Source organism: Xenopus tropicalis, chromosome 9 (genome assembly GCF_000004195.4).
Source record: "Xenopus tropicalis strain Nigerian chromosome 9, UCB_Xtro_10.0, whole genome shotgun sequence".
NCBI classification, from domain to species: Eukaryota; Metazoa; Chordata; class Amphibia; order Anura; family Pipidae; genus Xenopus; species Xenopus tropicalis.
The window spans coordinates 38,216,167-38,239,624 of record NC_030685.2 but is presented as its reverse complement, the minus strand read 5'-3'; the positions used below and the strand labels follow the sequence as shown (position 1 = coordinate 38,239,624).

The 23,458-nt window shown below is 36.9% G+C and overlaps 1 protein-coding gene and 1 long non-coding RNA gene across 4 annotated transcripts; one reads left to right on the top strand and one right to left on the bottom strand.

The window, feature by feature from the left end:
- The first annotated feature begins 222 nt into the window (after window positions 1-222).
- On the top strand, window positions 223-20,038 carry LOC101730868 (lipopolysaccharide-induced tumor necrosis factor-alpha factor homolog). Of its 3 annotated transcripts, XM_004917942.4 has the most exons (10): window positions 228-286; window positions 4,194-4,246; window positions 8,685-8,738; window positions 9,565-9,597; window positions 10,863-10,952; window positions 13,337-13,372; window positions 15,575-15,607; window positions 18,576-18,608; window positions 19,120-19,261; window positions 19,754-20,038. In XM_004917942.4, exons 2-10 carry the CDS (start codon window positions 4,225-4,227, stop codon window positions 19,860-19,862), a joined length of 552 nt encoding a protein of 183 aa, XP_004917999.1. In that variant the 5' UTR covers window positions 228-286; window positions 4,194-4,224; the 3' UTR covers window positions 19,863-20,038. The 3 variants fall into 3 exon arrangements, with proteins under 3 accessions (XP_012826816.1, XP_004917999.1, XP_004918000.1); XM_012971362.3 differs by lacking the exon at window positions 9,565-9,597 and having other exon boundaries at window positions 223-286; XM_004917943.4 differs by lacking the exon at window positions 18,576-18,608.
- LOC105948538 lies at window positions 11,797-23,425 on the bottom strand. The gene is made up of 3 exons (XR_001171965.3): window positions 23,342-23,425; window positions 12,990-13,150; window positions 11,797-12,646 (listed from the first exon to the last, which is right to left on the bottom strand). It is a non-coding gene; the product is annotated as an uncharacterized LOC105948538 (long non-coding RNA).
- Window positions 23,426-23,458: the final 33 nt, after the last annotated feature.

Here is a 23,458-nt window from a genome sequence, read left to right as displayed (position 1 = left end):
AATGCTTCTTAGAAATGGTTCTGAAATTTCAGAAATGAAATGTTTTTAGGAAATTTTCATTTCCTGGTGTTGCTTAGTATGAATGAGGTTTTAGTACAATGTGCAGAAATATAAATACCTCCACAACTATGAAAGTTTTTGTTTGCTGCAATAACATCTGAATATTTATACTACAAATGGTCCAACAAGTTTTGCCGGTTTACATTTTGGACAAAAAGAGGAAGGTATTAAATGAGGAAGTATTGCAAATTTGTTTCAGAACTTGTTTCAGCTGCTGGAATTGCAGGTAAGGTGAATTCTTTATTTATTTTTCTTAGGAACAATGCAGGATTCCCCTACTCATAAGGGGTATATTGTAGCAGGGGAAGAAAGGAAGGGGGAGCACAGATGTCATGTTGCCACATGAATAATAAAAACAGGGTTGCATTGGTCAATATATGGTATGAGCTCATTGGAATATTACAGTACTACATGTTAAAGGGCACATTTACTAAGCAATTTTGAGAAAAAGTTGATATTTTAAAGATTTACAAATGGGTTTTCACCAGTAACTGATTTTTCCAATATTGTTTCCAATATTGTTTTTTTTTTTATTTGTTTGATTCGTATTTTCTTGGGAAAAAAAATCAGCAGGTTTGATCTGTAAAGTACAATTGAGTACTATGGAAGACCTCAAATACTAGAAATGTTCGCGTTTAACACGAAAATGGTTAAAAAAAACTGAATATTCATTGTCAGTCTGTCCTTTTGCTACACACTTTCAAGGGAAAGTTAATCCCATCATTGTTTTCTATTTCACCCTGTTTCAAGAGGAAGTTAATCCTGTCATTGTTTTCTATTTCACGTATTTTCAGGGGAAAATTAATCCCATCATTACTTTATATTTCACCCATTTTCAAGTGGATGTTAATTCCATCATTGTTTTCTATTTTACACATTTTCAAGGGGAAATTAATCCCATCATTGTTTTCTATTTCACCCATTTTCAAGGGGATGTTAATCCCATCATTGTTTTCTATTTCACACAGTTTCAAGTGAAACTTAAACACATTATTGTTTTCCAAGATTGAGCTCCAATGCTCCTAAAATGGCTGTTGGAGCAACTCCTTTTTGGAAAAAATAAAGAGGGATCATGGAAATGAATGGGTATTTAAATTTCACAAATGTCAAAGTCTATCCACCTCCTCCGGGTGAACTAACCATACTACAAACTATCCAAGGGAAGGTGGTGGAACTGGGAGATCTCAGTGCAGTCCCTGACCCTATACTCGATAGATTGAGACTACTCAGAAGAGGAGACACCAGTGCACTTGAGGACTGGCTTAAAGTAACAAATTTAACAGACATGTGGAGATGGTCAAATCCAACTGCACAGCAGTACTCAAGTTACACAGTAACCACCTCCACCCTCTCCCGAATAGTTCTAGCCCTTGCCTGTCCCCTTGCCCTACAAATGGTCTCTAATATTTGCTTTGCTTCAAGAATTTGTTCTGACGTGGCAATGGAGACTACCTCCAAAATGGATCACACATAAATTTATACAAGGTGCCTTTAAAACACAATTTAAAGATGTGTTGGGGGTCTCCCATCCTCAGATGCAGACATAGCATCAATGTTTAACTGGATCTGGAACATAACATAACATAATTAACAGGTATTCAGTGTCAGAAGTATAGAAGCTAAAGTCCAATCTTCACAATAGTACCTTATCCAGTGAGATCCCAACTGAAAGGGCAGAATGTTCCAAAAGCACATATGCAAATACTCATCAATATGTGAATCATTATGCATATGACTAAATGTTTAGTTGCATAAATATGGATATTTATTCTCATTTACATCTGTACACAAGTATTACTGGTTCTGAGGATTCATGAATAAAAGCGATAGGTCAATCAAAACATTAAGCATCTCTGTAACTGAAAGTAAACCCTCTCTGTTGGCCTAGGAAATGAGCTTTATGTGTCCAGTTCTGATTGTTAAAAACAACTTACGTGAATGGCATTTATTCCTAAACAAATCCATCAGAGTTGTGAATAATAGCCCCCTATTGATATGCGGTTTGGAAAAAGAAAGAATTGGACATAGCAGCTATACAGGGTATGCTTAGGGGTTTGCATTTGTTGTATCTTGGTACTGTCTTTTCTGTAAATTACACTTGGTTTCACAGCACAAAGCATTATCACACATATCCACATTTTAAACACCAACATATATAACTAGAAAGGGAAGTTTGAGAACAAACTTCATGTTGGGTTGAAAAACATGAAGTCACTGAATGAAATCTAATTGTTTGTTGACTCCGCCCAGTTTTTCTAACCTTGGACCACAGTTATATAGTAAAAACCACTGTGCAAAGTTTGGGGACCCTGGTTTTAATAGTGTCTAAATGGCAGCAGTTTGGGGACCTTAGTATTAATATTTAATGCATGGCAGCAGTTTAAATTTAACAGAAGAAAACGTTCCACCAGCACACCCTTACCTCCTCCAATGTTTAATACTCGGTGCACGGGCCAGAGAGTCGGCGCTCCCAACACAGTCCAATAAGATATTTAGCCGGCACAACAAGTGTGATGCAAGTGGGGCTTAGCCCCTGCGTGTTTATTCAAGACAGCAGTTTAAATTTAAACATATGAAGTCTATAGGTGAAATCTGATTGGCTGTTATTGGCCCCGCCCACTTTTCCTAAAATTGTAATGTAGTCACCCAGTGACTGACTGTGCAAAGTTTGGGAACTCTGGCATCAAACCAATAAAAATCAATAGGTGAAATTTGATTGGCTGTTGGTGGCTCCACCCACTTTTCAATACTAAAACTGCAGTCCCCTAGTGACCAACTGTGAAAAGTTTGGGGACCCTGGGGTTAATACTGTGAAAATGGCAGCAGGTTGAATTTCCCCATTGAAAGTCAATAGGTAAAATTTAATTGGTTGTTGATGGCTCCACCCACTTTTTTTAACCTTGAACCACAGTTACCTGGTGCCTAACTCAACAAAGTGTGGGGACCCCGGTGTTATTACTGTGAGAATCGCAGCCGGTTGAATTCCCGCCAAGCCAATAGGTAAAATCTGATTGGCTGTACACAGCTCCGCCCACTTTTGGGCATCCAACAATCATAATATTTTCATTCAGGTTGACCCCATGACTATGTGATTCAAGTTTGGGGAGTGTAGCCTCAAAGCTGTAAGATTGGCAGCAGTTTCAATTTCCCAATTAAAGTCAATGGATACAATTTTATTGGCTGCTGTTGGCCCCTCCTACTTTGGGGTAGTCCAACAAATTTGCTGTTTCATTCGGGGTGACCCCATGATTACATTATTCAAAGTCAAAGAACAGTATGTTCGGTTTTTCAACCCAACATAATAAACAAGCTCCTATTCCTATTATCACAGTGGGATGATGACCTTTCCACCATATGCCAAGATTATTAGAAAGACTAGGTACTAAGGTCATTATCAAAGAAATACAGATACAATCTTTATTTTTCTAGATTTCTTTTGATGATGTGTATGGGTCCTGCTATCTACATTCATGTTGGTAAATGGTGGACTTATCATGCTGGCACCATTTACTTGTGCCCATTACTTTTAATACTTATCCCATTGTGATATTATCATATTATGGTGGCAGACTATAATACACATGTTGATAAGTAATTACAGATAAGTTAATTTTTGACAATGGATTGAAGGGAACCGGTAAGAAATAATTCCAAACCCTTTTCTATTATGTTACTCAAGCAAAATAAACTTTCCTTACAATATATAAATGAATTACATTTCACTGTTATTAAGCAAAGTTTTGTATCACCCCATAATCTTGTGTACTGGATACATGATTATAGACAATAAGGAGGGAGGGGGGATAAGAAGGAATGCAGTGACTTTTTGCGAGTGCTGAAAGTAATTGACTGTTCCAGGCAGGCAATATATTTTTGACAGCTTTAAAATTGTCTGAAATAATGTCTGTGTATTTCCATATATTGAATAAAACCCTCTTAGATTTATTTAACCTAATACAAACCAGCTTTTCAATTTCACTCCTCTCTCCTCTTTATTACTTCTTAAGCAATCCTTTTCCATGGCTCTCCCAAAAACAAAATAATGAATTCTTGCCTCAGAAAGCAAAGAGCCACTCCTGGCAAAATTCCAATTCTTAAATGTTTTATATTTCTTTTCTTCCTCTTCCGTGCAGGTTTTTACGGTAAAGACCAGGAAAACTAGTTATGTCAGCCCCATACCCACAAGGTAAGTACATGCTTTTAGCCGATGGCACTTTTCTGTGTCTGGTTTATGTTTCAGCATTCTGTGCATGAGGACAAAGTCACAATGGGCCTATTTTCCTATAAGCAGAAGCTCTAGGAGCAAAATTCACAGATATATAAAACACCATATAGAAAACAGCTGTTCCTTGTCTATGTAGCACATCAATAATCCCGTTCCACACCTATTCAGTACTCTGGCAAATGTAAATTCTCACTACCAGTTTTTAGTGCAGAATGGTGTGAGCAATAGGAATGGGAGCCAAACAAGAGTTAGAAACAGATACATGTAAGATTGCTACCAGTGACTGGCAGCAACTAAGGAGTATATTTATCATACTGTGTAAAAAGTGTAGTAAAACATCACCGGTGTTGCTGCTCATAGCAGCTAATCATATGCTTTGCTTTGATTTTCTAACTGTTGAAATCTAATTGCTGATTGGTTGCCCTGGGCAATATCACCGGTAATGCTTCACTCCACTTTTTACACAGCATGGTAAATAAATCCTTTAAAGAAGTAGGCATCTTCACACAACTGCTATGACACACTTTATTGACAGACACTTATCGCAGGGAGGCAGACTTTAGATCAGGGGTGGGCAAACTACGGCCCGTTGGCCTTTTTAATCCGGCCGCCGACTCCGGGTCCCTTTAAATAATTTCTGGGCCCTGATTGGTTGCGCTTCGTGCGTGCTGTATACGCAGGGGGCGCAACCATAAAATAGGATGCAGCGGGGAGCCGGGGAACAGACGCAGCCGAACGATGGAGGGAGCCGCAGGTCGGGGAGATGGAGGATGCTGGGGGGGGGGGGGGAAGCTGGTGGGAGGAAGTTGGCCTCGCCTGGCCCGCCTGTGACTCAATGTGGCCCCCGAGCCAAAAACTTTGCCCACCCCTGCTTTAGATGGTGGCTCTGATTGTCAACAAAGGATGACAATAATATAATAATACAATAAATAATTCTGCAGATTTTCTCTCTCGATTTGCTTTTCATACACACCTCCAGTGTTTTTAACTAATACCTCCAGGACCCCTGTCCCAAATGGATGCACCAATGGAGTGTCGCTATTAGCTGTTCCAGGGGCTCCCTGATCACTAGGGACCTTTACCCCATCCTCTAAGGTGATAGTATTAACAGTGCCCAAGCTTCACCCACAGGCTCTCCTATAACCTACACCTGGAGCATACTTCACCTTTGGGGCTCTATTCCATCTACCTTTCTAAGCACTCTTCGTCGGGACAATAGGCTGTCTTTTCTAGCTAGCCCTTACTACCTTTCACTCCTGGAGTGAACTCACTTGCCACTGCGATCACTAGCTAGTCTAGGCACCAACCTCCCCAGTAGGTCTGGTCAGTTCTGTAGATTTGTAAGTTCTCAGGCCAATAGAGGAAGTGCCTCAGCAAGACTCCTTCTAGGCTCACAGGCGGATCTAGTGCCACCTGCTGACTAAAGCTGCATATAGCTTAAAGGAATTACTATCATGGGAAAACATGTTTTTTTCAAAACACAACAGTTAATAGAGCTTCTCCAGCAGAATCCTGCTTTGAAATCCATTTTTCAAAAACATAAACAGATTTTTTTATATTTAATTTTAAAATTTTACATGCAGCTAGCCATATTCGTCATTTCCCAGGGTGTTATGACTATGCAACTTCAGTCACACTTTTCTGCTGAGCTGCAAGTTGGTGATATCACCCCCTCCCAGCAGCCAATCAGCAGAACAATGGAAAGGAAGCAGGATAGCAGTTCCCAGTAAATATCAGAATAGCACTCAATAGTAAGTCCGGCTAGGGACTCCTCCAGTTACATGGGAGTAGGAGAAACAATAGGTTACCTGAAAGCAGTTCTAATATGTAGCCCTGGCTCCTTCTGAAAGCTCAGACTCAGGCACAATGCACTAAGATGGCTGCCTACACACGAATATTGTATTACAACTAAAAAAATACATTAGTTGGTTCAAGAATAAAATTTTAAATGATAGAGTGAATTATTTTCTATGTAAACAGTGTAATTTAGAAATAAAAAGTGCCCCATAAAAATCATGACAGTATCCCTGTAACTATTTACATTAATAAAATAATCATTTTATTTTTACCCCTTTACAAGCAGACAGATCTAAAGAAAATCCTTACACGGATAACCTTTCCCACTGTCTGTCTTGAAGGGAGTTTACTGAAAGCAGTAATCTTGGATATTGCTATTTCCAGTGGCCCTGTGCCTCCTCACACCTTCCCCCTGCCATTAGCTTGCAGATGGTGGCAAAGTGTAAGGTACAGTAGGAGGGGGAATACTATACAATGATCTGGATGGGTGGTATGCAATATTCAATACATAAACAACATATATCCACTCAAACGTACCCCAACTGGTGTAACTTCTTGATATCTAAATAAACATTAGAAATATTTTGAAAAGGCTACAATCAATTTAGTTCAGTGAGAGATTACACATCTGCTTCTTCAGTGCCCCCTGATAACATATAACACTGGCACAAGTAAGAGAAATAAGGCTTCTGAGCCTGGATATGCTGCATAACTTTATGTCACTTGTGAGCACCCACACTGCATGTTAGGAATGACACAATGTATGGAGACCCTGTACCACCTTTTTTTAATGCATTTTTAAGGTTTACAGAATGGGTATTATGGAGATAAGTCATTTCAACATGTGTACAATCAGAACAGAACAGTTATTGATCATACAATATTCTCTACTGTGGTATTCTGTTCTTGTCAATCATCCTTAGGATCATAGGTAGGGTAAGGGGGTGCTGGATGAGGGGAGGGGTCTCTAGGGTGGAAAGGAGAGAATTAGAGAGAAAAGCAGAAAGGAAAGATAAAGGATAATAAGTGAAGGAAAAACAAAAAATAAAAAAAGCCAAGATTAATTTCATACTGTCTCATTCTACTCCAGCAAGCAGTGGGTACCAGAATCCTTAAACAGGGTCCATCTAATCCATCTGTTTGAAAACTTAGTGAAGGTGCCAGGGGCACTGGTGGTCAATCCTCAAAACAGTATCTCTCATAAATTTTTCTTATCCATTCTTTTATGGAGGGGGGCTTTGGATTTCTATTGGAGCTGTATAAACATTTTTCCACCATTTAAGAGGAAAGGTTCTGTTGTAGAGAAAAACTGAGCTGTGGGCTTATTCTGGTGAAAAAAAGCAATATGTATGACAGATCATTTCGGACAGGTGTCCCCAGAACCTGTTCTGAAACTTTAGTATCCTCTCACAGTAAGGGCGGTTTTTGGGGCCTTGCCAAAAAATATGTATCAGAGAGCCCATAGCCCCTTGGTATCTCCAGCAGCGGTCAGGGGTATTGTTCCAAATCCTCTTATGCCTAACCAGAGTGTAGTATCAGCAGGTCAGAATTTCATAAATTAATTTTATAATCTCAAACTTTAAAAAAGGGTAGAGATCATGATACTGGCCTGCACCTCCTACAGCTCAACCACCAAATCTTTGCTCCATTCTTGAATTTAAAAAAAAAACTGTATAATATCTGTTGTATGTTAAAGGATTTGTAAGTTTGTAAAAGAGCTCTAGGGGGTGCTCTTCTAAGAACCCTGTAGTCTTTATCCTGGACACTCTTTTATTTAATATTGGGTGGAGTGATTTTGGCCTTAATTCCATTAATGTATAATAGCACAGTTCTGTGTGTGTTTCCCCCTAGATTTTTACATTTGTCTGGATGTGTGCCTTCCTGCACTGACTATACTCTTCTGTTCAGTAATTGTACACAACATTCAGGCACAAAACTTTGCACCGGATACCGCAGGAACAAAGATTTATGCAAGTTATGAAATTGTGCACAAATGGCTACAATGTTCATCTGCATGTATTCAATTGTGCAGAATTTAAATGGCACAACACCGAGAGACTTTATCTTTAGGGAAAAGGATAAACGGATAAAGTTCAACAAACATAGCAATTTTTATTCAGGTTTCAAAAAGGTGTTAAGTAATGCCTTTATTAAAACCAGTGGTTAAGATATCTGACATTGATTTTGCATGGAAACAATTACTGGTATTCTATTACAGTGTTTTGCCTCTGGTAAAATCATGGCTACAAAATTCTACGTGTGTAAGCCCTTAAAATGCTTATCAATATATGGGGTGCAGGATGTTGTAGTTTGTTAGGCTGGAAAGCTATTATTTATGTATTTTTCTACACTCAGATAGGGGGCTCCAGCTTCCTCCATTCCCCCCCCCCCTCCTCTCTATCTCCAGACTTAAATGTCTAAATCTCAATTACTTGGACTCCATATATAAGCTGCTAAGAGTGAAAACACATGAAGTCTTCTAGCTCTGTGCATTATACCAAGATTAAGAATGTATATGTAAATAATGTGATGTAATCCTGTCAAACTGCCAATGATGTATTGAAGAAAAATAACTTTGTTATTCATTTTTGCTCATTGCTAGGATACTATGCCTCTCCACCACATTACACCCAGTCTGCACCAGAACTGCACCCAGGTAAAGTAACTATGTGGGTTAAAGCATATTTCAGCTAGGGTTTATTCTAAAAGTAGCAGCAAAGCAACTCTGAAGAGTCAATAATATACCTGTGTCATCACTTAAGTGGATGTATTTATGGTCCTCAGACACTCTTTATTGACAAACAAGCTTTGGTTGTTTGTATTTTATAGGGCTAGTTCACCTCCAAAAAAACTTGACTAGTTTTGACTAGTATGATATAGACAGTGATATTTTGAGACAGTTTGCAATTGGTCTTAATTTGTTTGTGATTGTTCAATTATTTAGCTATTTGTTAAGCAGCTCTCTAGTTTGGAATTTCAACAATTGTGAGGGTTCAATTTAATGTAGCAACAGGCAGTGGTTTAATTGAGAGAGTGGAATATAAATAGCATGGGGCCTGAAAAGAAAGATACATAAAAAGTAACAATAAAAATCAATTTGTAGCCTCACAGAGCAATTTGCTCTTTTTACAATATCTAATGTAAATACTAATTTTCTTTCTAAATAAGAAGTATCCCATGCCAAGGAACGTCAAACCCACAAAGCTCTTTGTTTATGTAATTCCATCAGAATTTGTTTAAAAAAATAAAAAGCTCTTAGAAAAAAGTAATTATTTGTGGTGTGGAAGTTGAAATCAATTGGGGTCATTTCTGATAGCCCAGATGCAAGTGCTAAAGCACTAAGGGGTGTAATTTTAACCAACACTTGCATGATAATATGTTTTGAGAAGGCAAACTGCCCATTTAAGTGTATATTTTTAGCAGGCTGTGGTGTACTTGAGCATTAATAACTTTTCTTTTTATTATTTTTTCTGCTTGTTTAGCACCACACTACACCCAGCCTATACCCCAGCCAGGTAAAGACGAATGATTATTTTACTGCCTTTTGTAAGGTTTGTGTAAAAAGAGAGACAGCGGTACTAAGATGCACAGGGCTGCTATTAGGAACCCTCTTTTCTACTAAGCCCTGTCAATGTGGGGACTCTCTGTTATATTGACAGTACTGAATGTTGGTCTCGAAATAAACTGGTCTGATCTAGAATATGAAGGCTGGTAGGACACACCACCAGCTCCGGGCCAAGGCGCTATAGGCTACCCAGCTGGCATTCTTGCCCAGTGCCACGCCAGCATGTGTGCACATACTTGCGTAGACATGCTGGCGAGGGGGGGGGGCATGATAGGGCAACTTAAGCAGTGGAGGGACAAGGGACTGGACTAGGAGTGCAGAATAGGTACATAGCTAATGCCCCCCCCCACCAACCCTGCACCCTAGGACATGCCTCTTCTTCCAACCCCTAGTTCCAAACCTGCACAATCCTGAGATTGAGATTATGACAGTTTATTGGATTTAGAAAAACAAACTAGAATTTATTGATATTTCTGTGAAAAAAGTGGGATGCTAATGATGGACGCAGCCCAAGCCAAGTTTTCAGGTTTCTTAACACCCATACACCCAGCTGAATGAAATTCATCAGGGCATGCTAAACAGGTACATTGGTATTCATGTGCCTACTAGTTGCTGCAAGTTTCTAGGAGTATGTATGTGTGGAAATACCTTTATGAATAGCATCTATATGTGCCAAATTTTGCACCCAGATTAGAGAGGGGGGAGGAGCTAGCAGTGGCATAACAAGATGTTATTGAGCCCCCTAGCCAATTCAATTTAGGGCCTTAAAATATTGATAAATTGACCTATTCTACCAAGATATATTGAAATTGTTTATAAATTAGAGCTTCACTGGGCCCTCTACACTTCTGGACCCCCTGCAACTGCAGGGCTCTGTAGTTAAACCCGTGGGAGCCAGTAAGAATAGATCTAAGCATAATGAGACAGACCAGGTCAGAACTAACAAACAACCACACACTGAAAAAAGTCCATGCTCAAAACCAGCATATTAATATACATATACAGGGGGAAAAACCAGACGTCAGCATGCCGGAGTCATGACTGAGAAATCAGAACACCCAGGTACATGCAGATGTAACCTAGAAGAGCAAGAAAAAAGAAGTGAAAAATATAGTGATTGCACCTGGTTTATTCCCATTCAGCAATGCGGGTAGTAAAATGTTGTTGTTCTTTGACCTTGTTGCCACTGTCTAAAGCTATGTTTTGGATTTGCAGGAATACCTCTTGTCCCGCAAAGCAATTATCCACCACCACATGCGCCAGAAAACCCAAAACCAACAGATGGACACAACCAAAACATAAACAGTAACTATAATTTAGTTTTTATTTTACATAAACTGTAAACAATGCATGTTGTTTTAATACAAAAAGCAAAAAAAATATATTTTTTTAACAATATATATATTTTGGTAACAATTTATGCCTGATTACTCCAAATATTTAAGAAAGTGTAAAGGATTAGCCCAGCTCCCTCTTTTTCAGTTACCATCAAATACTCTGCAATTTTAAGCTTTAAGTTGGCCCAGTGCAGTAGCAGCATGACAATATTATTTTTCTAAATGGGTATTCGCCAGCATCTCAAAGAGCTTTGCTAATAAAAATGTCTCTTCCAGTCCATAGATATATAAAAATTCTGGTAATATAGATATACAATATATACTTAGCATATAAATAGTATTGGGTGTACACAGGTGTGACTTTTATCATACATAATATACAGTAAACCTATGTTCTCATTGAAAGAGGCGATGCCTAATGAAGAGATAAGCAAGTCTGATCTTTCTCCCTCCAATGATAATACTTACTGATAGTACAGGTATAGAACCCATTATCCAGAATGCTCGGGACCAAGGGTATTCCGGATAAGGGGTCTTTCCGTAATTTGGATCTCAACACCTTAAGTCTACAAAAAAATCAATAAAACATTAATTAAACCCAATAGGATTGTTTTGCATCCAATAAGGATTATTTATATCTTAGTTGGGATCAATTCCAAGGTAACGTTTTATTACTACAGAGAAAAAGGAAATCAGTTTTACAATTCTGAATTATTTGATTATAATGGAGTCTATGGGAGACGGGCTTTCCGTAATTCGGAGCTTTCTGGATAACGGGTTTCCGGATAAGGGGTCCGATACCTGTACTTAGTTAGGACTGGCGCAAGGACACTGCCTTGATAGGGCGGAAAATCATCCAGATATCAAGTGGACAGGTTTGATTTTTGTGTTCAATGAGGATCACATTGGCGCACTGATGCAGTCTTCATCTTTATGATCGGATCATACAGGCCTGTCTGTTTGATCCAATTGCTCAGATCAGCCCAATTTCGCCTAGTGTGTGACCAAATCAGGCCCAGATCTGGCAGTTTATAGCCAGCTTTAGTCACTTGAAGGCTCTTTTATCAATCAAGTAAAAAAAATCTGTTATTAGTCACTAGAAAGACCTATTATCCATGGAATAAAAACCATACTAACAAACGGTCGCTAGCTACAACTCATATCAATAAAATAAATATTTGATCTATATATGATCAGACTGAAAAGATAAAATAGTTAAATTATATATATTCATCTAAAAAGTGACTTATTTAATATGCAATAGTTAAAATTAATAAAATCAATGAGAATGACTGAACCAGAAATGCTTATAAGCAGTAGATAAAGCTCTTATTACTTAAGTGAAAATAGTATTAAAAATAGTACATATACAGGCCCATAAAAGCAGCCAGACCAAGTCAGCAGCCTTTTGGCCCATGTATCAGGCCCACTGGTGGACCTGCCGAACAGTATCTGGCCATAATTTTACCAGATATCAATCAGCCAGGTAAGGAAATCCCCTGTAGGAGTACCGAGTGGATGAGTGATGCATTGATGCGGTCCTCGTCTAACAGGCCCCACTGTATAATCCAATCATTTGCTATGGATCTCATTTATTTGGTGACCTTGCCAAACAAGCAGGTCTGTCAATATATTGCCAGCATTAGTCACCAAATGAATCCCCTATAAATCAAGTAAAATAAAAGTAAATCCATATCTATCAATTGAAAATGGCAGTCACTAAATGGAACGCATATCAATAAAAATAGAGAAATACATACATTACCTATAAGTGATCAAAACTAAGAGGATAAAATTGTTGCTTTACTTAAAAAGATATAAAAAGTGAAGTGTTCAATATGGTAACTTAAAAAGTTACAATAAATATAATCAATGAAAATTCCAAAATTCATGGAATATATAAAATCCATGAAACCTTTCCCATATTTGAAAATGATTATATACACAGGTATAGGTATCACCAAATTATTTAAACCAAGGAAGGGTTTCACTGTCTGATCCTTACCTGCAGCCTCACCAATATGCATTCCATGCTTGCTACTGCATGAGTTCCCAATGTGCATCACTAGCTATGGCTAGCAGTCTTGCCACAGCAGTTGTCATGTAATTTCATTCCTTGTTTCCGTGGCAACACCAATCTCCCTATGTGAAGATGTGACCAGCAATCTACATGTGGAATAAAAAAGTAAACAACAAAAATGGTATGTTAACTGAATGTAATGTCCTGTCTCTCACCCCTGACTTGTGGCAAAAAGAAACACATAACTGAATGTTAATTGCTTTGCTTTTTTTGTGTTTAGCATACATTTAACTTGCTTATATAGTGATCTGTTTTTGAATATCTTTCTCTAGTTACTATTGCAAATCCACTAACCCCAACTGTACCAGGTAAATTATACTTGTTATTTTATTCCAATTATTTGTAAATCTTACATTTATATTTATCTATGTATAACATTCTTTTCATTTTGCATTCTCCCCATACCATATAGTTTTTTTTAACCCTGGCATGGATATTTATGATTATATTTTTGTATACATGGAAATGCTTTCATATCAAAGCAGATTTTGAGAAATTTGCTAAAAAAAACCATTAATTCAGGAAGATTTTTAGCTTGGTAGTTTGGAGTTCCAAATAATATTTAACCATTTTAAATGTGTTGGTATGTGTACGTTCCAAAAATGCATACTCTTCTGGGGTCAATTTGTAAAGGTTCAGAATAGAATATGGAAGGCTTGTGTGGGATTCTCTGGTTTGATTTACAAAATGTTTAGAAACACTGGGTTTCATCATTCTTCTTCCATTCTGTCCCAGGTGGCATGAACACTTAGGGGCCCATTTACTAAACAATTTTGAGATATATTCGTATTTTTTCTAAATTATTATTTTGGAGAAATGTTGGGGAAAAAAAAAACGCAAATTTAGTAAATGTGCCCCTTAGAGGTAGATTTATTATGCTGTGTAAAAAAACGGCAGCAAAATTCGCTCCACATCGCCAGGCTGTGCTGTGTAAAAAACAGTGTAAAATCTCCATAAATTTTTTACATGTTTTTTCTTCTACAGAAACTTACGTGAAATAACAGCATAAAACTTCTCCATTTATTTTACACAGCTTTACACGTTTTTTTCAGCAATTTCATTTTGCACAGCATAATAAATAGGCCCCCTAGTCTGCACTGCCCTTCAACAGCAGACTTCCTCTTCTTCCTCTATACAAACTGTATTGTTCACATACATTGAGAACACAAAGACAAAGAAAAAACATAAGATATGCAATGCAGTTTCACTCTTAATTCATTCCCTTACAAACTTACTTTTACTAAACAGAAAATGGAGGTAGTATGTTGTGTTTTATACCGCTAAACCATCAAAAAATTAACTTGTTTCCTGTAAAGCAATAGCTTATTGGCTATGATTTTTAAGACACATTAAATGATATTTATTTCTAAATATTCTGCACTGACTTAGGGGCACATATACTAAGGGGCACATTTACTAATCCACGAACGCTCCAAAGGTGTCCAAATGCGTTTTTTTCGTAATGATCGGTATTTTGCGACTTTTTCGTAAATTTTTAGCCATTACGATTTGCACGAATTGTCGCAACTTTTTCGTAGCCGTCGCGCCGAGTACGGAAGTTGCGGATTCATTCAAGCTTCAGTATCGGGACTTTCCTTGGGCCAGGTTGGAGCTGCAGAGTGCCATTGAGTCCTATGGGAGGCTTCCAAAATCATGCAAAGTCTGAAAGTTTTGCCCGCCGTTTACGAGCGCTCAATAGGAAAAAGTCGCGACAATATACGAGGAAATCGTAACGGCTACGAAAAAGTCGCGACAATTCGCGCAAGTCGTAATAGTTACGAAAAAGTCGTAATGGCGACGAAAAAATCGCAACAAATACGAAAAAGTCGCAAAATGTTCGTTTTCCAATCCAAATTTTTCCCATTTGGATTCGGATTCGTGGATTAGTAAATCAGCCCCTAAGCGTTTTTGAGATTTACGTCTAGATAATTTTGAGATTTATATATGGGTTTTCCCCAGAACTCGATTTTTTTGTTATTGTTCCCCGAACAATTCAATTTTTTTCGAAAATAACTCCCATATACGTGATTTATTAATGTTTTGTTAACTTTTTTTTGTAAAAAAAAAATTCAACAGGTTTGATCTGTCGAGTACCTTTGAGTCCTATGGAGGCTTAGAATAGTAGAGGAATAGAATAGTCAGTGACAGCCTGTCCTTGACACATTTTTTAAGGACAAATTTATCCCGTCATTTTTTTTAGTTTCACTCAGCTTTAAGGGGAACTTAATCCCCTCACTGTTTTCTATTTCACATCTTTCAAGGGGAAGTTAATCCCATCATTGTTTTCAGTTTCACCCATTACCTGTTTGGAAAAAATAAAAAGGATTAATGGAAATGAATGTCCTTTTAAACTCAAATTTTTAGAAGTTTAACTGCTTTAAGAAATCCATGTTTTCAGAATGTATAGTTTAAATTTTTGTACGAACACTTTAAGCATTATCATGACATTTAATAAATACAACAATGATCGAGTTTAACATTCATGGAGACTTTCTTTATCTCTTTAACAGTTGCTAATGCACAACCACTGCAAAGTGCACCAGGTAAAAATGAATAATTATTTTCCACTCTCCTGTTATATGTTCTATAAGATACATCTGCTGAACACAGGCAGCTCTCTATTATTATTATTATTATTATTATTATTATTATTATTATTATTATTAATTCAGATAAATCCTCCATGGTAACAATAACCAACTGGGACCAATACAAACGCTTAGCCCTCGACAAACCAGAAAATGGGCTTAATAAACTATACAGGAATGAAAGTTTTTCTTTCTTTTTGGCAAACAAGGGTTTTCACTCACTCTGAACAATATCTGGACTAGCCCAATGAGCTATTCACCAGGAAAGGTGATTACTTAGGTCTCATAAAGGAGACAGTGGGCCAGTCACTGCTGAACCTACACCTATTCCTAACATTAACTGAAGAAGAAGTAGTTTTAGATGCCATGACTGCACTACTGGATATAACAACTGGATATGTCTATCAAATGTAAATTTGATAGACATTTATTTATTGAGATTTTCACTGAGAGATCTTCTATTATTTATAATTAGTGATGAGCGAATCTGTTCCGTTTCGCTTCGCCAAAAAATTTGCAAATCTTTCAAAAGATCCGCAAAATGGTGAAAAATTTGCGAAACGGTGAAAATGTTGTGCGGCAAAAAAAATTGCCGCCCGAGACTATTCTTTTGTCGTCCACGGCTATTACTTTGTCGCACAGCTATTCTTTTGTCGCCCGTGGCTATTATTTCGTCGCGCGGCTATTCTTTTGATGCCCACGGCTATTCTTTTTGATGCCGGAGACAATGTTTGGATGTGTGGCAAATTTTTTCATCCGTTTCGCGAAACAATCCTCCAATGGCGAAACGCAGAAATTCGCCGCAAATCCATGCCTGGCTAAACATTTTGCCCATCACTATTTCTAATTTCATTTTATCATTGTATTTTGTCCTACAGTGCATGCAATCGTTGGAAGTTTATTTTAAGATGGGGTCAACTTGTAAAGGTTCAAAATAGAATATGGAAGGCTTGTGTGGGATTCTCTGGTTTGATTTACAAAATGTTTAGAAACACTGGGTTTCATCATTCTTCTTCCATTCTGTCCCAGGTGGCATGAACACTTAGGGGCCCATTTACTAAACAATTTTGAGATATATTTGTATTTTTTCTAAATTATTATTTTGGAAAAATGTTCAGAAAAAAAACGCAATTTAGTAAATGTGCCCCTTAGAGGTAGATTTATTATGCTGTGTAAAAAAACGGCATCAAAATTCGCTCCACATCGCCAGGCTGTGCTGTGTAAAAAACAGTGTAAAATCTCCACAAATTTTTTACGTGTTTTTTCTTGTACAGAAACTTACGTGAAATAATGGCATAAAACTTCTCCATTTATTTTACACAGCTTTACACGTTTTTAAAAGCAATTTCATTATACACAGCATAATAAATAGACCCCTAGCCTGCGCTGCCCTTCAACAGCAGACTTCCTCTTCTTCCTCTAGATAAACTTTCCTAATACAAACTGTATTGTTCACATACATTGAGAACACAAAGACAAAGAAAAAACATAAGATATGCAATGCAGTTTCACTCTTAATTCATTCCCTTACAAACTTACTTTTAGGGGCTTTTACTAAACAGAAAATGGAGGTAGTATGTTGTGTTTTATACCGCTAAACCATAAGCCATCAAAACATTAACTTGTTTCCTGTATAGCAATAGCATATTGGCTATTCTTTTTAAGACATGGTAAATTATATTTATTTCTATATATTCTGCACCGACTTAGGGGCACATATACTAAGCGTTTTTGAGATTTACGTCTAGATAATTTTGAGATTTATATATGGGTTTTCCACAGAACTCGATTTTTTTGTTATTGTTCCCCGAACAATTCAATTTTTTTTCGAAAATAACTCCCATAATTTGTGATTTATTAATGTTTTGTTAACTTTTTTTTTGTAAAAAAAAAATTCAACAGGTTTGATCTGTCGAGTACCATTGAGTCCTATGGAGGCTTAGAATAGTAGAGGAATAGAATAGTCAGTGACAGCCTGTCCTTAACACATTTTTTAAGGACAAATTTATCCCGTCATTGTTTTCTGTTTCTCCCAGCTTTAAGGGGAACTTAATGCCCTCATTGTTTTTAGTTTCACTCAGCTTCAAGGGGAACTTAACCCCCTCACTGTTTTCTATTTCACATCTTTCAAGGGGAAGTTAATCCCATCATTGTTTTCAGTTTCACCCATTACCTGTTTGGAAAAAATAAAAAGGATTAATGGAAATGAATGTCCTTTTAAACTCAAATTTTTCGAGGTTTAACTGCTTTAAAGGAACAGTAACACCAAAAAATGAAAGTGTATAAAAGTAATTACAATATTATGTACTGTTGCCCTGCATTGCTACAACTGGTGTGTTTGCCTCAGAAAGACTACTATAGTTTATATAAATAAGCTGCTGTGTAGCCATGGGGGCAGCCATTCAAAGGAGAAAAGGCACAGGTTACTTAGCAGATAACAGATAAACCCCCATTATATGGGGCTTATCTACTAGTTATCTGCTAAGTAACCTGTGCCTTTTCTCCTTTTTTCCAGCTTGAATGGCTGCCCCCGTGGCTACACAGCAGGGTATTTATATAGTAGCTTTTGTGTAGCAAAAACACCAGTTTTTTGCAGGGCAACAGCACATTACATTTTAATTACTTTAAAACACTTTAATTTTTTGATGTTACTGTTCCTTTAAGAAATCCATGTTTTCAGAATGTATAGTTTAAATGTTCGTACGAATGCATTAAGCATTATCGTGACATTTAATAAATACAGCAATGATCAAGTTTAATTCGAATTTATACCATGTTGAGTTTATACGACTTTCAAGGCCAGAAAAAAAACTAATTTTATTAAATGTGCCCCTTAATGTACACAACACAGCTATAATGTATTTATGCATAGAGAAACTTTTTTGTTTAACATTCATGGAGACTTTCTTTATCTCTTTAACAGTTGTTAATGCACAACCACTGCAAAGTGCACCAGGTAAAAATGAATAATTATTTTCCACTCTCCTGTTATATGTTCTATAAGATATATCTGCTGAACACAGGCAGCACTCTATTATTATTATTATTATTATCAATTCAGCTAAATCCTCCATGGTAACAATAACCAACTGGGACCAATACAAACGCTCAGCCCTCGACAAACAGGAAAATGGGCTTAATAAACTATGCAGGAATGAAAGTTTTTCTTTCTTTTTGGCAAACAAGGGTTTTCACTCACTCTGAACAATATCTGGACTAGCCCAATGAGCTATTCACCAGGAAAGGTGATTACTTAGGTTTCATAAAGGAGACAGTGGGCCAGTCACTGCTGAACCTACACCTATTCCTAACATTAACTGAAGAAGAAGTAGTTTTAGATGCCATGACTGCACTACTAGATATAACAACTGGATATGTCTATCAAATGTAAAATTTTTATTGAGATTTTCACTGAGAGATTTATTATTATTTATAATTTCATTTTGTCATTGTATTTTGTCCTACAGTGCATACAATCGTTGGAAGTTCATTTCAAGATACACCAGTAACAGCAACATGTCCAAACTGCAACCAAAGAATTATCACAAGACTGCAGTACAGTGTTGGGCTTTTTTCCTGGATTCTTTTTGCAGTTTTTATGTTTTTCGGGTAAGCTCCATATTCAACAATTTCAGTCAGGTATAAGGAAGGCCTTAATGCTTTTGGCTTTTGACGTACTTGGCTTGCATTTTTAGACATGGAAACAAACCCACCCATGTGTAAAAGCCGTTAAGGCTTTACACATAAAATGCATGCAAACTGTATCAAAACACATATGTATTTCATTTTTTCAAGAACGGTATGATGTTCAATGTGCATTTCTCTAGTTTTCTATACTATAAACAAGAATGAAAATACAAGATAATGCAGAATGTATAATTTAAAACTACGTATTTGATTAAAACAGCGCCAAAATGCAGATCTGAATCCTTGAGTACAGTCCATTCAAATGGAATCAAATAACTCTTGCATATTTGGTGCAATTAAACCTGTTTCTCAAAGTGCCCTTTTTAAGGTCATGTATATTTAGTAATTTTGGACAATATCTTGTATGAAAGTTTAAAAATTACAGATTAAAACATGCGGTTACTCTTTTTTCAGTTGCTGGTTGGGATGTTGTATTATCCCTTTTGTTATGGACCGATGCAAAGATGTAGACCATTACTGCCCAAGCTGCAATTACCTTCTGCACAAATATAAACGAATGTGAAGAAATAAATATAACTTTGCTATTTTGTCTTTATTACAACATACAAATAGCGACTTTTAAGAATCATACAGAATGTGCACATTTATGAGTCAAATAGAATGTTGATGTATTTTAAAACATTCTGTAAAAATTTGGAAATAATATACAATAAAAAATAATTTTCTAGCTCTACCGCAGAACATTTTACTTTTTTGGATTTAATTCATATTTTTGTGTGAAATTCTTCTAGGAATCTTTATGCAATGTTACAAATGGAAATGTGCCCAGTAGCACTGTTAGAATTTACAGCTTGATTTCAATTTTGTAAATACATTCATAAGTAGTATATTCATATTTCAGTTGGTTTGAAAAAAGACCAAAGTCCATCAATATCACCCCCTCCAAAAGAACCCCAGTGCACATATATGCATACACTCATTCCAACCCATCTATACACTTACATATATAAACTACATATAACCATATCCATACTAATTGTAGATTTTAGTATCACAATAGCCTTGGATATTAGGACAAACATTATAGGATTATGCTCATAAGTTTTAAGTATATTTATTATCTCACCGATAGTATAGATGGGCCTGGTTGCTCATGCCCCAGACCTTCAGCTTGAGGGGACCATTTAGGAAATCCAAAAATTGAAAATGGCAGGCACTCCAGGACTTGAAGAAAAAGGTATCAGGCAGTAGACTCCAAAAATTGAAATAAAATCATAAAGTTTATTATATTAACACTTAATGCTACATGGCCTTACGCATTTCGTACCGTATGGTACTTAATCATAGGCTATGGAGTGCCTGCCATTTTCAATTTTTGGATTTCCAGCCTTGGATATTATGCTTGTTCAAGAAATCATCCAAGTCACTCTTAAAGGCATTAACAGAGTCTGCCATCACAAAATCACTCGGAAGAGCATTCCTCAACCTCACTGTCCTCTCCGTGAAAAAAACACCTGCTGCTTCAAATGAAAGTTTTGTTCCTCTAATCTTAAAGGGTGGCCACTGGTGCGTAAGGATCCCTCCAACACACTACCATTTCATATATAACACACATTTATATTATTTGTATTATTCATAACCTTGCATTTATCAACATTGAACCTGATTTACCAGTTTGCTGCCCAGTTTTTCCAGTTTTGTAACATCTCTCTGCAGAGTGGCAGCATCCTGCATGGAACTTATAGTTTTGCACAATTTAGTATCATCAGCAAAAATAGAAACAATACTATAAATGCCCACCTCCACGTCATTAAAAAACAAGATAAAAAGCAAAGAACCAAGGACAGACCCCTGCGGTACTCCACTAACAACATTAGTCCAATTAGAAAATGTTCCAGAGCTCAGTGAAAGGGAATTAAAGTAATCTGGCAAGATCTGTTACACATAAAACCATGCTGGACCAAACTTACAGTATTGTGATAATATTGCAATGTTTTCAAGGATCTTATCCCTTAATACCCCTTCCAAAAGATTTCCCACCACTGATGTCAGAATAAAAGGCCGAGAATGGGATTGCTTTCTGAATAGTGGCACAGCACTATCAATTAGCCAATCTCTCAGCACCATGCCAGAGCTCAGTGAATCCTAAAAAATTAGGCAAAAATGTTTGGCAGTCACAGAGCTAAGCTCGTTTAGTACCTTGGGACGAATGCTATCTAGTCCCGGTCCTTTGTTAACTTTACATGTTCCAGTATCTAGTGACCTATGCACCAGTTATTATATTACTACAATTTGATCTATTGAAACTGAAAAATTAGAAAAAGTTTGCTGCTCAGCTTAAACTAACCATAAATCACAATGAGCCTGGGTGTACGAACCCCGGACTTCCGTGTATATGGATAATGTTTAGTCAATCCAGCAATCAGCATTCATAAGATATAAACGTTATACCGACGATACAGGTGTATCACCTCAAGCCCATTGTCTGGGGTGAGATAAGACTCCAAATGAAGAAGGAAGGAGCACTCCAGATGGCACAGCAGGCTGAAGAACTTTTTATTTCACATTATTAAAAACCAAAGATGCCTGATGCATTTTGTATCTACTGATAATGTACATAGTCATAGGCTAATGTGTCATCTGGCGTGCTTCTTCATTTGGAGTCCAATTGGAAATGAAGGTTTCATTAGATGATTCCTCAATTGCGTAGACAGATGAAAAATAACAATTTAAGTGTTCATCCTAACTGTACATATAAATCATAGGTGTGGAGAAAACCTAAGACAATTTCATATGATGGACCAAACAGCCGTCCTGGGGGTAAAGACAAAAAGGCAGAATAAGATCAGTTACCAAATGAACTGCCATGTGGTGAAATGTATAAGGGCCATTGCACACAGGCATTTAAATGTGTCTAATAAAAGGTACACTGAACAAATCAAAATGTGTATACTGTTATTTTTTTAATATACTTTTTTACTGTGTTTTTGTGAGCTCAACATGCATTCCTGTAATGCATGAAGAAGTTTTGTATAGTTTATATAAATAAGCTAGAACACAGTGGTGTTCTACAAATCTGTTTATCTGTTGCTATTAACCAGTGCCATTTAGCCCTATTTCAGTTGCCTCCAATTTTCCATAGCAGCTTGTTTATATAAACTATAGTGGTGTTTCTGAATCAAACTGATCAGTTTTACCATTACAAAGCAACAGTGCATTATATTGTAATTACTTTAAAATATGTTCATATGTTCATATGTTCATGCTTTGGTGTTACCTTTTCCTTTATTATTCTAATGAATATAGAGCACAAACTTAAGATAAAGCAACACACTAATTACCTTTGCTGTATTTAATATGCAAAGCCACAGAGAGACACTGTTGAGTTTCTGAATGGATTTATGTGCAAAAATGACTGTTACGGAAATAATTGCTGATTTGGAGTGGAACGGAGCAGCAGCTGAAGCTCACTCTCACCTACACACACACACAAAACCTGCATGGAATGACCATATAGCAACCAACATATGCATAACACATGGCTGCATTGAAAACAAGTGCAGTCTGCCGGATGCATCTAAAATATTTGCTAATTAGTGATGCATGGTAATGCCTTAATGTGTATCTCATTTTAAAGTGGTGAGGGGGCAACCTTAGATAGTTCTTTATATTATAATGTGAACTTTTATTCTCGTAAGCCTACAATTGCTTTACCAGTAGCCTCTTTAAAAGGTGAAGTATAGTACATCCAACATGCATTATGGTGACTTGAAATTTACAGGCACTTACTAAATCCACTTTTGATTTTGTGCAGCCAGGCATCTAAATGAACTCATTAATTCAGTAGATTTTATATGCATTTAGTTTCAAGGAACAACTCTATGGAGACTGCAAGGAGCAAGTGGCATAAGGTGTATGTATAAGCTATTCACTCTTCTACAGCCTGAACACCTTCACCTATAGGAACCCCCTTGGGTTTCTACCTTATACCTTTAATAGTGACAAATAAATGCAAGCTTAGCCAGGCACTATGCAGCTTACCTGATTGATTATTATCCATGCAGGATAAGGCCGCAAAGTACTGGTTTCATATTTTCAGTAAGACCACAAATGGTTTTTCCAAAATAACTGTGACCTGCACAAACTAGATGGCTAATG

What these genes read in the sequence shown, in the direction of transcription:
- LOC101730868 (XM_004917942.4), top strand. Translation starts at nt 4,225, where the DNA reads ATGTCAGCCCCATACCCACAAG. An exon ending in ACCACTGCAAAGTGCACCAG is followed by an intron (nt 15,608 to 18,575) that starts GTAAAAATGAAT and finishes TCTCTTTAACAG; the next exon opens with TTGTTAATGCACAACCACTG. An exon ending in ACCACTGCAAAGTGCACCAG is followed by an intron (nt 18,609 to 19,119) that starts GTAAAAATGAAT and finishes TTTGTCCTACAG; the next exon opens with TGCATACAATCGTTGGAAGT.